Consider the following 16,412-nt stretch of genomic DNA (forward strand, 5'->3'; position numbering starts at 1 on the left):
TAGTTTTATAATAAATCTTGATCCAGAAGGTAAAAAAGTAATCATTTATTTAGGTTCCTACTAAATATATGATAAAGTAATGGTATTTCTTAGAAAAATGTTTTGTAAAGGTGAGGATTTTTATCTTCAAATTCTTCAGATGCTTTTTTATTGTGTTAAATTAGCCACAAGCAAACATATCTTTTTAGTTTTCAAATTAATGTCTTAAGGGTGAAAATTATTTATTTCACATAATATTTCACATATTATTTCAAATAATAATTTCACATAATAATTTCAAATAATAAATAATTTTTTATTTCCTCAACAACATATTCTTTTCTATTTTTGTTCTCCATTTATTTAAACAATAATGGTCATAGAAGTTTACTAGTGGTACCCCCAATTTAATTTCATTTTCAATTTTGCATATCAGTTTTTTTATTTGATTCTTAATAATTGGAAGCGTGAAGTCAGAAAGGATTAGGATACTAATGACTTCCATCGCCTTTTACTCTATTTTAAGGAGTTTCTGATGTCTATCTAGTAACTCGATAGCCTCTACTTTCTAGCTATTAATTTAGTACCAAGTTGTTGATGGAATGAGACCTGGAATAATTCCCAGCCACATTTAAAAAATTTTTTAAGTATTTATTTATTTATTTATTTATTTATTTATTTATTTATTTAGAGCATGCGCATGCACACACACAAGTGGGGGAGGGGCAGAGAGAGGGGGAGAGAACCCAGGCTCTGTGCCTTCAGTGAAACCCAGATGTGAGATCATGACCTGAGCCAAAGTCAAGAGTGGGATGCTTCACCAACTGAGCCACACAGGCACCCTCCCAGGCCATATTTTAATAGGAATGAGTGTTTGCTTTTTTGAATATATTTCACATATTTAAGTATCTGAATGAGAGAGTTATTTCTGGTAATGATTTGAACTTTATTGCTTTTTATAGTTCTTTTTTGTTCTCTAGCTGTTTTAGGAATTGAAAATAAACTGTATAAATTATAAATATAGTATATGTTAAGAAATGATACCATAAAACATTGAAATCCAGATAATTAAGACTTACCTCTATTTCTTTTCTTAATTTTTCATGTGTCTTTTCTTCTTCCTCAAGAAAGAAAGTTTTTTCAATGATAGATTCTTTTACAGCTATAATTTTAGCCTTCAGCTTTATAATGTCTTCCTGCATATTTATAAAATTTAAAATATACAAGTCAAACAATGAATGATCAATATAAGTCCAACATTTTTAATGTTTCTATAATTTAAAAAAAATAGACATCGTATTTAATTTTGGTAAACAGGATTAGAACATTACTTCTATAGGTACAAAGAATAAAGAACTGTTATTCAAACAAATAAACCTTTGACTTAAAGACATAAAATTAAAACTAAATGTAGATAAGACAAAAAAAAATAAGTGGTAGTCATAGTGGCAATTGCCCAGCAACAGTATAAAGGATAATTTTAAATTCTCTAGCAAGAAATGATAGATATTTTAACTTTATATCTCCCCATCTTCAAACAATACTCTAAAAAATAGAAGATGCTTAAGGTGCAATTATTAATTGATGCTGTTTGTATAACAGCATTACGCATACTAAATTGATTTGAATTGGTTGGATCCATTAGCTTAAGCTAGGGCTTCAACGTTTTTGTGAGTCACCAGTTTCTGCAAAAAAATGGATTAATTGTTCACTGCAATTCTGTTTGAATTTTTTTATTAATCCACAGGGGATTTGAGAACAATTCCTTTATGCATTTGTTCATTTGGCATAGTTGTTATATAACTCATGTATTTAAGTTTTTAGAAGTTGTGAAAATAGTTTCTAAATCTAGTTAAAGCAGCTATGGGTGTTTTATTAAGTTAATGTTAAATTTATCACTTAATAAGTGTGCTTGAAAAAAAGGAGTAATAGAAAAACTTTTGGTAAGTGATATTTCAAACCTGTGCTTGTTTTATGTGGTTTCCTTCTGGATTTTTGAGATTTTGCATAAGTTCCTCTTTCATTGTTTTTAGTTTTCTAACAAGATCTCGTTTTTCATGGAGTGTAGTCATGAATGACCTTTTGCTTCCAGCCTCCCACAAACTATCTTTATGCTCTTTTATTTTTGCATAATATTCATTATATCTTATCATGTGTTCCTCAAAGTCTTCTTGAGCTCCTTCTATGTCAAATTTAAGCTTTACATTTTCTGTATGTAAGGATTTGATTTGAGTTTCCAGGTTCCCACACTGTAGTTTGGTATTCTCGATGGCAGCATCTTGCTGATAAATTTGCCTTTCTGTTTCTTTAGTTTCTGCAGAGACAGATGCTATTTGTTTTTCAAGCTCATGGAGTTCATCCTGTAAAATATTTCAATATTATTGTTATTAATTTATGATACTCAAAAAAGAGGATACTATTGTTTTGATCCATAATTCATGTTGTGAAATCACAACATAAAAATACATATTTATCAGATATTGAAAAACTGTTATACAAAAAGAACCATTCAATAAGTAACAAATTATCTTATAATCTTGAAGTGAGCCCAGAATTATATATTTCTTACTTTTTAATGTTCATCTAATTCAAAATATTAAAATTTACTGTTTGTGTTAACATTTCATATTAAAATGTACTTTACAATCATTTAAATAATATATTTATGGAATCAGAAGTATGCACTGAAGAAAGATAATATGATGAAAATTATAAAGCCCTAGGTTAAAAATCAAAAGATCTATATTCTAGGGCCCTTACTGCCATTTACTAGTTGGTATGATCATATATAGCAAACTTAATTGCCCTATCTAAACCTAAACCTCACTTTATTCATTTATAAATAAGTATAAAGATGTCTGCATTACCTCTCTGGGGCAGTTGGCATTTCTCACCAGCACCTCCTTTTTTTTAATGTTTTATTTATTTTTGAAAGAGCATAAGTGGGGGAGGAGCAGAGAGAGAGGACAGAAGATCCAAAGCAGGCTCTAAGCTGACAGCAGCGAGCCTGATGTAGGGCTTGAACTCAGGAACTCCTAGATCATGACCTGAGTTGGAGTCGGATGCTCAACCGACTGAGCCACCCAGGTGCACCACCAGCACCTCCTTTTTATTTTTTTAATTATTATTTTTAATATAATTTATTGTCATATTGGTTTCCATACAACACCCAGTACTCATCCTAACAAGTGCCCTCCTCAATGCCCATCACCCACTTTCCCCTCTCCTCCACCCCCCATCAACCCTGTTTGTTCTCATTATCCAAGAGTCTCTTATGGTTTGCCTCCCTCCCTCTCTGTAATTTTTTTTCCCCTTCCCTTCCCCCATGATCTTCTGTTAAGTTTCTCAAGATCCACATATGAATGAAAACACATGGTATCTGTCTTTCTCTGACTTATTTCACTTAGCCTAATACCCTCCAGTTCCATCTATGTTGCTGCAAATGGCAAGATTTCATTCTTTCTCATTGCCAAGTAGTATTCCATTGTGTATATAAACCACATCTTCTTTATCCATTCATCACTTGATGGACATTTAAGCTCTTTCCATAATTTGGCTATTGTTGAAAATGCTGCTATAAACATTGGGATACGTGTGCCCCTATGCATCAGCACTCCTGTATCCCTTGGGTAAATTCCTAGTAGTGTTATTGCTGGCTCATAGGGTAGTTCTATTTTTAACTTTTTGAGGAACCTCTACAGTTTTCCAGAGAGGTTGCACCAGTTTGCATTCCCACCAACAGCAGCACCTCCTTTTTAAAACATAGTTTTCACACCACCATTCTTCTCTGGTTCTCCTCAGATACCTGAACATTCCTTCTCAATCTCAGTCATTCCTTCAAATATAGGTCTTCCTCAGGGTGCAACCATCATCATCTCCTCCTCTCATTCTATGTATATTCCTTGGGTAATCTTACCCATACTTACATCTAGAGCTACATATATGCCAATGATTCACAGAACATAACTGGCTCTTAAGTCCTATACCCAGGTATCCACTGGCCATTTCAAATTCACCGCGTCCCCAAATCAGACTAATCTTTCTCCCCTTCCCATCGTGTTCTTCCTTGCATTACTTATCTATTGTCAGGACCACAAAACCTCAGTGACATACAACAATACATATTTATTGCTCACAGCTGGAATTGGCTAGATGCTGACATTGGTTAGATTTGCTCAAATGTCTGAGAATTGACTGGCTGTAAGATGGTTTGGCTTGGCTGACTGGGCTGGCCATGATGTCTTGGCTTTGCTTCATATATATCTTATCCTCTAGTGGGACAGACCAGGCATATCCTTCCCATGATGATAGCAGATGCAAAAGAATGGAAGCATCCTTTTTATGGAATTATGGAAGAGCTTTTTCAAGCTTCTATTCATAACATCTGTTAACATCGCAGCTAGTCATATGATGCAACTCACAGTCAAAGGGTAACAGTACGCCCACCCGTGGTAATGATACATGGGGAAGGGTATGAATACAGACAAGGATGAAGAATTGGGACCAAAAATGTGAATTACCATACCCCTGGATTCCCAAACTAATTAACGAATGGTACTACTTTGGGAGCCATCCCCAATTATTTCCTTCTCCTTATTATCTATATCTGTTAATCAAATTTTATAGATCCTCCCTCCAAAACAACTCTGCAGACCATCATCCATCCTTTTTTTTTTTTTTTTGTCTAGTATGGCCATTCTTTTTAAATAAATTTTTAATTTTGGGAAGGGGCAATGCATTAAAAAGTCAGACCAAGTTATCGTTTTCCTGGCAGAGACAAGAAAGAGAAAAATACAATATGTTGAGGAACCTCTATTTTTATCTCCAGTTCTGATATTTCAAATACCCACTTGATTTTTTTATTCAGATACCCAATAGACATCTCAACTATACATGTTCAGAAAATAATCAACACACCCAATATGTTCCTCCCCTAGTCTTCCCGATTTCAATAAATTGCGCCACCTTATACCTAGATACTCAAGACCTACAATTCATTCTTGATTCTTCCCTTTACCTAACTCCCCACAGCCTAATTCAGCAAAACTTGATGGTTGGGCCTCCAAAATAAAATCCCACATTCACTTCTGACCAATTTCTTTATTGTGGCCAGAATTCTGCCTGGTCTCCCTATTTCCATCCCCCCCCCCCCCCCCCGCCACACATCTGAGCTCCATATATCAGGCAGAAGAATCTTTCAAAAACATAAATCATATCATGTTACTTCCCAGCTCAGAACCTTCCAGTGGTTTCCTATTGCATTAATAATAAAATTCAAATTCCTTAATGTAGCTTACAAAGCTATATATCCTCTAGCCACTATTTACTGTGCCATTCCTCTCACATTCTACTCTCCCCTCCTCCACCTTCCTTTCTGTTTATTAAATGTGCCTAATGACTTTCTATTGGAGAGTAATTGTGATCTCAACCTTAGATGTGTCTACCTTTAGTTATTACCTATTGGGGTCTTTGTCTTCCGCAATTCAGTTTTATTATTACTCTTCAAATAGTCTTCTCTGAATTAAAATATAGATTAACCATCCATCCTTCTCCTTGCATTACTCTCTATACATTATTGTATTTCCTTTGAAACACATCAATTAATGGAATTACCTTTTTTGTTTTATTTCTTTATTGCCTGCGTCCCCTGACTAGAGAGTAAGCCCCCTGGGTGCAGTAACCTTGTCTGTTTTGTTTACTATTATGTTCTCAGGTCTTAAAATTGTACCTAGTACAAAAAAGGTGCTCAATAAATATTAAATGATTGAATGAATGATGCACAGGGACACATGCACTGCCAACTAGATGAGGCTATTAACACTATTTATCAATATGGGGAAAGATATTTCCACTGATTTGGTAATCATTTCTTCTCTCTCCTGGACTAATATAATAGGTTATTAATATTTCTCCCTGGCTTTAGTCAATTCCTCCTTCAATCCATTTCTTTCACTAGATCTATATTTTTTGTTCTCCTCCCTCTCCTCCCCTTCTTCTTAATACCCAATGCCTCCTCCTCCTTTTACTTCTCCTCTTTCTTCTTCTGTCCCTTCTTCTTCCCCTCTCCCTCTTCTTTTTTGTTTATAGATTTATTGAGGTAGAATTTACATAAACTGCACATATTTAAACTTTACAATTTGATGAGTTTTGATTTATTTTTATGCTCTTGAGACCACCACAATTAAGATAATAAACATATCCATTACCAACGAGCTTCCTCCTGCTACTTTGCAATCCATCCTTCCTCCCCATCTCTCCATTCTCAGACAACCATTTATTTTCTGTCTCTTACTAAAGATAAGTTTGCATTTTCAAGAATTTTTTATAAATAAATTATCACAATATATACTTTTTAAGTCTTACTTCTTTCAGCATAAATACTTTTAGATACCACTGTATTGTTATACGTATCATTAGTTCTTCCTTTTTATCGATGAGTAGCATTCCATTGTATGGGTATACCACACTTTGTTCTGATGGGTATTTTCGTTGTATGCAGTTTTCCAGTGAGTATACACTTTCATTTCTCTTGGGTAAACAAATATCTAGAAGCTGAATGGCTGAGTTATACAGTAAATATATGTTAACCTTTTAGGAAACTGTGAACTGTTTCCTAAGTGGTTGTATTTACATTCCAAATAACAGAATCTGAGAGTTCCAATTCTTCCATATCTTCTTTACAATACTTGGTATGGTCGGTCTTTTTAAATTTAGTCATTCCAGTGGTATAGAGTAGTATCTCATGATGATTATAATTTGCATTTCCTTAATGATGAATGATATTGATATTCTTTTCATTTGCTTGTCTTTTGTAATATCTTCTTTAATAAAATGACTATTCAAATATTTTGTCCAGGTTTTAATTGGGTTGTTTGGCTTCCTGAGTTGTAGGATTTGTTTATATACTGTAAATATAAGCACATTGTCATATGTGTTTTCAAATAATTTTCCCAGTCTATGACAATCCAAATGTCCATAGGGCCCCAACAAATATACCATATATTCATTTTTAAAAGTGTCTCTTGAGTAGAAATTAAAAAATATTTCCGATGAAGTCCAATTTTTAAATTTTTGTGTCCTATTTAAGACATCTTTACCAAACTCAGTATCACTAAACTTTTCTCCTATGTTTTTTTCTAGACATTTTATAGCTTTAATTCTTACACTTAGGCTGCTAATCCATTTTGAGTTAATTTTTCCATGTGGTCTGAGGTGAAAATTGAGGTTCACTTTTTTTGCATGTGGCTGTCCTCTACCATTGTTGAAAGACTATTCTTTCTCTAAAGGATGGTCTTTGCACCTGCCTTAGCCAGCTTGGCTGTTATAAAAAAATACCATAGATTAGGTGGCTTAAATAACAAGCATTTATTTCTACAATTCTGAGAAATCAAGGTGCCAGCAGATTCAGTTCCTGGTGATGACCGTGTTTCTGGTTTGCCGATGGCTGCCTTCTTCCTGTGTCCTCATGTGGAAAACAGAGTTCTGGTTTCTCTTCCTCTTCTTTTTTTTTTAACCTTTTTTTTTTAAGGCTTATTTATTTTTGAGAGAGAGAGAAAGTTCTGGTAGGGGAGGAACAGAGAGAGAGAGAGAAACACACACAGAATCCGAAGCAGGCTCCAGACTCTGAGCTGTCAGTATAGAGCCTGACACGGGTTCAAACTCATGAACTGGGAGATCATGACCTGAGGTCAGACGCTTAACCGACTGAGCCACCCAGGCGCCCCTTTTCCTCCTCTTCTTATAAGGACAGTAACTCTATTATAGTGGCACCACCCTCATAAAGTCACCCAAATCTTACTTTCCAAAGGCCTTACCTCAAAATTTCAGCACACTAGGGGAAACACAAACATTCAATCCATAATAGCACCTTTGAAATCAATCGATATGTGTGGGGCTATTACTGCATACTCTGTTCTGTTCAATGGATCTGTAGGTCTATCTTTATTCCTTATCATACTGTCCTGATTGCTCTATAATAAATCTTTAAGTCAGGTAATGTATGAACTTCTACATTGTTTTTCTTTTTCAAAATTGTTTTGGCTATTCTAGGTCCTTTCCATTTTCTTTTTTTTTTTTTTTAATTTTTTTTTTTCAACGTTTATTTATTTTTGGGACAGAGAGAGACAGAGCATGAACGGGCGAGGGGCAGAGAGAGAGGGAGACACAGAATCGGAAACAGGCTCCAGGCTCTGAGCCATCAGCCCAGAGCCCGACGCGGGGCTCGAACTCACAGACCGTGAGATCGTGACCTGGTTGAAGTCGGACGCTTAACCGACTGCGCCACCCAGGCGCCCCTCCATTTTCATATGAGTTTTAGAATCGGCAATTTCTCAAAAAAAAAAAAAAAAAAAAAAAAAAAGCCTGCTGGGATTTTGATTAGAATTGCTTTTAAACTATAGATAAAATTGAAAGAACTTACATGTTAACAATACTGACTCTTCTGACTCTTGAAAATGGTATATCTCTCTATTTATTTAGGTCTTTATTTTCTCTCATCAGTGTTTTCAGCATACCAGTCTTAAGACAAATTGTCTTAGTCGGCTTGGGCTGCCATAGCAAAATACCATAGACTCAGTAGCTTAAATAACAGACATTTATTTCTCATGGTTCTAAAGGCTGAAAGTGTGTCAGCATGGTTGGGTTCTGGTGAGAGCTCTCTTCTTGGCTTGCAGACAGCCACCCTCTCACTGTATCCTCACAGCAGAGAAAGAGAGAGAGCAAGCTCTCTGGTGTTTCTTCTTGTAATGGCACTACTCATGTCATGAGGATGACTTCATCTAGGCCTAATTACCTCCTAAACCCCCCATCTCCAGATACAATCACATTGGGGGTTAGGGCTACAACATATGAATTTGGGTGAGGGGGACACAAACATTCAGCCCATAACACAAACTTTTTGTCACATTTACCTATAAGTAAATGATAATGCTACTGTAAATGATATTGCTATTTAAATTTTAATTTCTGGTTATTTCTTTCATATACAGAAATACAATTGATATTTATATACTAATCTTGTACCCTGCAACCTTCATAAACTCACTTATTAGTCCTAATCTGTTTTTTTAAAGATTCCTTAGGATTTTCTAAAGATAATCATGCTACCTGTGAATAAAAGTGGTTTACTTCCTCCTTTCCGATATGGATGCCTTTTATTTATTTTCCTTTCATGATTGCACTTGCTTGAACCAGCAGTATGACAGAAAGAAAAGACGTGGTAAGAGCATACATCCTTGCCTTGTTCCTGATCTTAAGGGAGAAACAGTCTTTTGCCATTAGGTATGAAGTTGGCTGTAAGATTCATAAATGGATATATATGCCCTTTTTAGATTAAGGAAGTTCTACTTCTAATTTGCTGAGAGTTTTTATCATGAATGGACGTTGGATTATGAAAAGTGTTTTTTATGCATCTATAATTCTCTTTCTAAAATATAAAGGTAATCATTTGCAAACCCATCAAAACCTTCCCATCACCTTTAGAATACATCCAGGTTACTGATCACAGTATATATCTCCCACCATGTCTCAAAACACACCCTATGCTATACTGCCACCAAACTACATGTACAGTTGACCCTTGAACCACACAGATTTGCACTGCATGGGTCCACTTATAGGAAGATACACACACAGTACTGTCCACTATAGGAAGATTTACACACACACACACATACACACATACACACACACACAGTACAGTACTGGAAACATATTTTGTCTTTCTTGTGATTTTCTTAATGACATTTTTTCTCTAGCTTACTTTATTGTAAGAACACAGTAATTAATACGTATAACTTACAAAACATGTGTTAATAGATTGTTTATGTTATTGGTTAAGTCTTCTTGTCAACAATAGGCTATTAATAGTTAAGTTTTTGAGGAGTCAAAAGTTATATGTTAGGGGTGGGCGCCCCTAACACTCTGTTATTCAAGAGTCAACTGTAGGTCTACGAATGTATCAGTGTATCAATGCTACATGCACCTGTGGATTTTCTTAGGATCTTGTCTGGATGTCTGGAATACCATCCTCCTTAGCACCTAACCCTTAAACCTGTCCCAGATACCCAATTATTCAAGTGAATTCCAACTATCTTCATTTTTTTTTAAGACTTAAAAATTGTTTTAATTTTATTTGAGAGAGAGAGAGAGAGAGAGAGAGAGAGAGAGAGAGAGAGAACGCAAACAGGGGAGAGGGGCAGAGGGAAAGAGGGAGAGAATCCCAAACAGGTTTCATGCTCAGCACTGACAAGGGGCTCGATACCACAACCCTGGGATCATGACCTGAGCCAAAAATCAAAGAGTCAGATGCTCAAGTGACATAGCCACCCAGACGTCCCTTCAGCTGTCTTCTTTTAAATTCAACTGAAAAATCACTTTGTGATCACTCCTTTTTCAGTGTTAAATCTGCCTCTACTGTTGACATTACTACCCTGCATATAATTATGTATTTATTTGTCTCCCTCATAAATAGATGATGAGCAACTTAAGAGTGAGGACAATGCTTGGCAAAATGCTTAATAGAAAGTAAGCCCTGAATATAAGTGAAATAACATCTGTGCAACTTATTGAAGATTGAGAAGTTTTACGGATAATTTCTTTATAAACTGCTAAGACATTATTATTTGTGTATTATATTCTATTGCAAAAAAATATATTCTTTTCTAAAAGTGACTAATGCAATGCAGATATTTGTAGGAGATCCGTATTACCGTGAGAGTAAAATTATCATCATCATATGAATGATGAACTAATACCTAAAGCCAATATCAAAATCCAGCTCTATACTGTCCACCAGGGCCCCAGCAGGATACTTTACACGTATTTACAAATATTAATTCATTTAATCCTCATGAAACTTCTAAGTAGGTCATATGATTATCTCCATTTTACAAATAGGAAAATGGAAGCACAAAGAAATTAAACCATGGAGCTAAAGGTAGCAAACTTTGTCTTTCAAACTAGGCAGCTGGGCTCTAGAGCCTATTCTTTTCATTTCCATATATATTTAATAATAACCTTTACAAAGCAGATAGTAAAGATACGGTTTCCATTTTTGCTTCTTTAGCTATATTAACAGAGTATAGTTCATCTAAATGTGCTGCATGCCAAACAACAACAACAACAAAACAAAAAACAAGTATGGCTTCCAGATTCCTTGCAGTGGAATTATGAATATATTATGAAATATAAGGAACACAAAAATGTTTCTTATCAACTTGAAATGTTCACTGACAACTATAACTCACAAGCCATGGCTTTAAAAATACTAGCTTAGGGGCTCCTGGTTGGCTCAGTCGGTTAAGCATCTGACTTTGGCTCAGGTCATGATCTCACAGCTTGTGAGTTCGAGCCCCATGTCAGGCTCTGTGCTGACAGCTCAGAGCCTGGAGCCTGCTTCAGATTCTGTGTCTCCCTCTTTCTCTGCCTCTCCCCTGGTTGCTTGCTTGCTCTCTCTCTCTCTCTCTCTCTCTCTCTCTCTCTCAAAAATAAACAAAAACAAAAAAATTTTAAAAACCCACTAGCTTAAAAACTTAACTTTTCTTCAATTTAACATTTTAGAAAAAACTATCAAATAGCAGTGAATTTAAAATAATTCTATGTGATAGATGGGTTTTATATGTACATACTACAGTTGCAATGACATTGCTGAATCCTTGTATATTGGGTGTGCAAAATGTTCCATGACACTGGAATACTTGTATACACTTCATTTAGGGATAAAAGATTAAGAAGGAGTAAACATGAAAAATAGAAGTTTAGAAATTGCCTCCCCAAATTAAGTATCCTCAATAACTTCTCTATTAATAATTTAATATAGTTTTGAAGACAGTAAAGGCTCATTTAAAAACTATATGAAATAGGTTACCTGCAAATGGAATAGAACTTTTTTATTTTTTTCTATCTCTGATGTTTGTGATTGTTGTTGCTTTGCAACTTGCTCTACAGCAGCGGTTAATGAAGACGTGCCTCGGTTAGCCAGAGCTAGACAAAAGAATAAAGTACGTAATACAAATTTAAGTGTAAACACTCAAAGAAAATTAGTGTTTCTTTACTCAAAGTTATGAAAAATGTGATGTTTCTCATCAATAAAGTATATTTAGGGTTGATAATATTCCCTTTCTGACCATAAACAAAACCAAAATCAAATGCCATAATAATACACAATTCAGAATCACCTACTGTAATGTTATACCTGTTCCTGTACAGAACGGTAGAAATATTTTGATTGTCCTATCTATTTTATCCAGACCATTTATACATATACATACAATGCTACCGTAACAACTATATAGCGATTATAGTTGATGAATTTTCATTATAGGCCTGTATTTCCAGGTTGTTATGCCTTTTCTAAACAACATATAAGTTCCTTCTTCGAGAAATTTAACAGTTCCCTTCTGTTCTATTTGGCTATAAATTTTAACACAATTATCCTATCATACTACCTTTTTATTGTTGCCTATCTTTTATTTATTTCTTAAGATTGCTTCATTACCTTCTTCAGGAATTCCTTGACTCTTCATTTCTTTGTTGCCTGACATTCTTCTGTGTCTCTTCCCCCTTTTTGATTCACCTTTTTTTGTGCCTATAAAATAATCAATATTGATAATTTCTCACTTTTCTTTGTTGTTTTTTTTTTCCTGTCATATATCCTGGTGATCCTGAAAGCAAATTAATTGTCAAAAACCTCAAAGGGATGGCAAGGATATTTCATCATTAGTTCCTAAAATTAAAACACAATGGTTAAGTGAAAAAGCTTTGGAGGAAAACTGAACTGTATTTGAATCTTGGTTCTCCTGCTTTTTAGCTGTTATGACCTTGGGACAGTTTCTTAACTTCTTTGACCATCAGGGTCCTCATCTATAAAGCCTCACAATGCTGTCATAATAATTAACGTAATATAGGTAGCATGTTTAGCATAGTACCTGACATATATAGTGAGTAATTATTATGGACTTTGTCTTGGGTTTCCTTTGCTAGTTCCTCTTCAGCTTTCCCATCTATGTCAGTGTCCCAATGCTAAGTCCTCAGGCATCTTCTCCATACTCACTCTTCAACTAATGTCACCTAGTTGCATAGCCTTAAAACCCACTTACAGGTTTTATCCTATTCATATCTCTAATCTGAACATCCTTCTCGACCTCCAGACTCATACCAAAATTGCCTACCTGATATCTTCACTTGGATTTTTATAGGCATTTCAATTTAATATAGTCCAAACTGAACTATGTATTTCTCTGTTCACTCTACCACCACCACTAAACCTGCTCCTTCACAGTCTCCTCCATCTCAATAAATGAAGTTTTTCCTGTTTAGGCCCAAAACCCTGGAGACATTAGTAAGGAGTTCTCTAAAAAAGTATAGAACAGGAGGGAGCAAAGCTAAATAAATGGCAGCTCCCTCTCCAATCAATCAATCAATCAATCAATCAATCAATAAAATAAAAAAGTAGAGAACACTCAGCAATTCAACAAGACTTCTTAAAGATAATCATAAATAAGAGTTCATTGTGGATGTTTCATAGGCCCTTTGGGAAATCCCTTAAGATACTCTCCAAATATGTGGCCCAGGACTTCTGTCTCAATTATCTACCCGAAGGACAAGCCAGAATCTTGACTTTTCTTTTACATGCTGTATGCAATTCTTTTAGCAAAACCTGTTGGTTCCCTCTTTAAATTATATTAGGATTCACTCACTACTTAGCACTTCCAAATACTATCTTAGTAGAGAAGCCTTCCCTGATAACCTTCTTTAAAACATGACCTCCCCTTCTTCATTCTCCATTTTCTGACCCTGCCTCATTTTTCTTAATAGCATTTGTCACTACTGACATTTTATATACATTTGTTTCTTCCTATCTCCCTTTACTAATATAAGGTCCACAAAGGTAGAGACCTGAAACAGTGCCTGGCACTTTCTAGGTGTCTGTTTGTAGTCTATCTTCATTCCAATTTACCCTGTTCTACTGATAGAATCTCCTAAAATACTGTTCCTGCCATGTCAACATCACAACCAATCTTTCAACTTCATCACAGATGGCATCTTCTTTAAGAAGTCTTTTTTGATCTTTTTGGGGAGATATAATCCCTCCCTCTTTCTGGTGCAATTTTTCTATATCTGTTATACTGTGATGACAGTTTAGGTTATAAAGTAAGACACAGCCAGCTTTGAATTCAGATTGTACCACTTACTAGTTTATTAGGCCCAACCTGGGCCTGATTCTTTATCTATAAAACAGAAACAATAGTAATACCTATTTCATTAGAATTATTGTGAGGACTCAATAATGCATGACAACATTTAGCAAATTCCTGCTACTTAACAATTTTTATTTAAAAAAATTTTTTTAATGTTTATTTATTTTTGAGACAGAGAGAGACAGCATGAACAGGGGAGGGTCAGAGAGAGGGAGACACAGAATCTGAAGCAGGCTCCAGGCTCTGAGCTGTCAGCACAGAGCCCAACGCAGGGCTGGAACTCACGGACTGTGAGATCATGACGTGAGCCGAAGTCAGATGCTTAACCAACTGAGCCACCCAGGCGCCCCTACAATTTTTATTCTTATTATTTCCATCATTTTATACATATTTCCCCACTAGACTATAAGCTCCAGGAAGACACATACAGTGTCTTACTCATTTTTGTATTCCCTGAAAATTTGTTGGAGAAATCTTAAAAAATGGAAAACATTAGATTTATAATAATAAAAAATAACATAACTGGTACTTCTTGATCTCTATTTCTAAAGCAACATAAATTGAAAAACTCTTGGGTGACATTTATTTAAACCAACTATTTGTGAAAGGATATATGCTTTAAAATTGGGAAAGTTGTAGTTTTCTCTGGATCTCTATTGCAGAATGGACAAAAGATAAAAAAGAAAACAAACTACTGCCATCTACTGATAATTCATTACAATCATTTAAATCAATGAAAACGAGAGTTTAGAGACTAGACAGTATCAATTACTTTCTTTTTTTTTAACATTTATTTATTATTTTTTTTTTTTAATTTTTTTTTTTCAACATTTATTTATTTTTGGGACAGAGAGAGACAGAGCATGAACGGGGGAGGGGCAGAGAGAGAGAGGGAGACACAGAATCGGAAACAGGCTCCAGGCTCTGAGCCATCAGCCCAGAGCCGACGCGGGGCTCGAACTCGCGGACCGCGAGATCGTGACCTGGCTGAAGTCGGACGCTTAACCGACTGCGCCACCCAGGCGCCCCAACATTTATTTATTTTTGAGAGACAGAGAAGACAGAGTGTGAGTAGGGGAGGGGCAGAGAGAGAGAGAGAGTAACACAGAATCCGAAGCAGGCTCCAGGCTCTGAGCTGTCAGCACGGAGCCCGACGCGGGGTTCGAACTTACGAACCGTGAGATCATGACCTGAGCCGAAGTCAGAGGCTCAACAGACTGAGCCACCCAAGTGCCCCTCAATTACTCTTTCGTTCAAACCATATATGTGGGTACATATAATATATAAGGTATTTTGAGGAATATAAAGACAAATTAAGTGACTCTGATTTAAAAAAAAAAACTACAGTATTTGATAGTAAATGTTCAAACTACATATAAAACACAATCATTTAGAAAATATACTTTCAACTAAAAAATTAGCTTTACAGAAAATAAGTTAATAAAAATACTACACTAAACTATCATTTTTCTATATTAACTATAATCAACATTGAGTACTTACAAGTAACTGACATTGTTCTAAGTGCTTTTACATGAATTATCTGTATTTTCCCTCAGAACAATCCTATAAGCTAGATATTATTTTTGCCTATATTTTATAGATGAGTAAACTAAGACTTGGAGAAATTAAGAAATTAGCCAAAGGTCACACATCCAACAAGTAGGAAGGATGGAATTTGAAACAATTAGGATTCAAATTCACATTTATTAGGCACTTAACATGTATGAAAGCACTGTGATAAGCATAATTTGTGCATTATCTCTTTTGCATTGAAGAGGCAAGCCCTTCTATTTGACCCTTGGGATATTTTTAAAAGGCCATGGTTCCAGCTTTTGGAAACTCATCATCTGGTACCTCCTCCAAGTTAATGAGCAAAATAAAGCAAGACTGTCAAACTCCTCTGGGCTTTTGAGAGCTTTTGGCTTAGAAGCACTACGAGGAGGTAATTGTGTATGTGCAACCATGTCACATAAGCACCGGTTTTCATTCTGAATGGGAAAGCTGTCATGTGACAGCTAGGCAGTTAAAGTAGCTTATAATTTCATCCTACCCTTTTAAAATAGCGACTTTTCAGAAAACAGAAAATATTACCAGAAACATAATTTTTGTGTGAAACTATTTTTGCTTTCTAAGTGGGTGGGGGAGTTTAATATCTAAAGCTGATATTTAGCTGGGAAAGCTAAAGAAAATTAACCTGGGGAAAGATGAGGTCAAAGAGTTCCCTGGAATCGA

At 35.3% G+C, this 16,412-nt stretch overlaps 1 protein-coding gene across 4 annotated transcripts in view; it reads right to left on the reverse strand.

Annotated features, from left to right (window-relative positions):
• The window catches only part of CCDC122 (coiled-coil domain containing 122), a 55,432-nt gene that overhangs the window by 33,148 nt on the left and 5,872 nt on the right, over positions 1-16,412 (reverse strand). For 3 of the 4 annotated variants that reach the window (XM_025924951.2, XM_086711724.1, XM_086711714.1), the window contains exons 2-5: positions 12,476-12,565; positions 11,846-11,961; positions 1,941-2,339; positions 1,059-1,175 (exon numbers count right to left, since the gene is read on the reverse strand). In XM_025924951.2, the coding sequence (XP_025780736.1) occupies positions 1,059-1,175; positions 1,941-2,339; positions 11,846-11,961; positions 12,476-12,521 (678 nt within the window). In that variant the 5' untranslated portion in view covers positions 12,522-12,565. Of the gene's footprint in view, positions 1-1,058; positions 1,176-1,940; positions 2,340-11,845; positions 11,962-12,475; positions 14,955-16,412 lie in introns of those variants that run through there. The other variant, XR_015252979.1, reaches the window with a different exon arrangement.

This window comes from Puma concolor, chromosome A1 (assembly GCF_028749965.1).
Source record: "Puma concolor isolate L17-30 chromosome A1, mPumCon1.1.hap2, whole genome shotgun sequence".
NCBI lineage: Eukaryota > Metazoa > Chordata > Mammalia > Carnivora > Felidae > Puma > Puma concolor.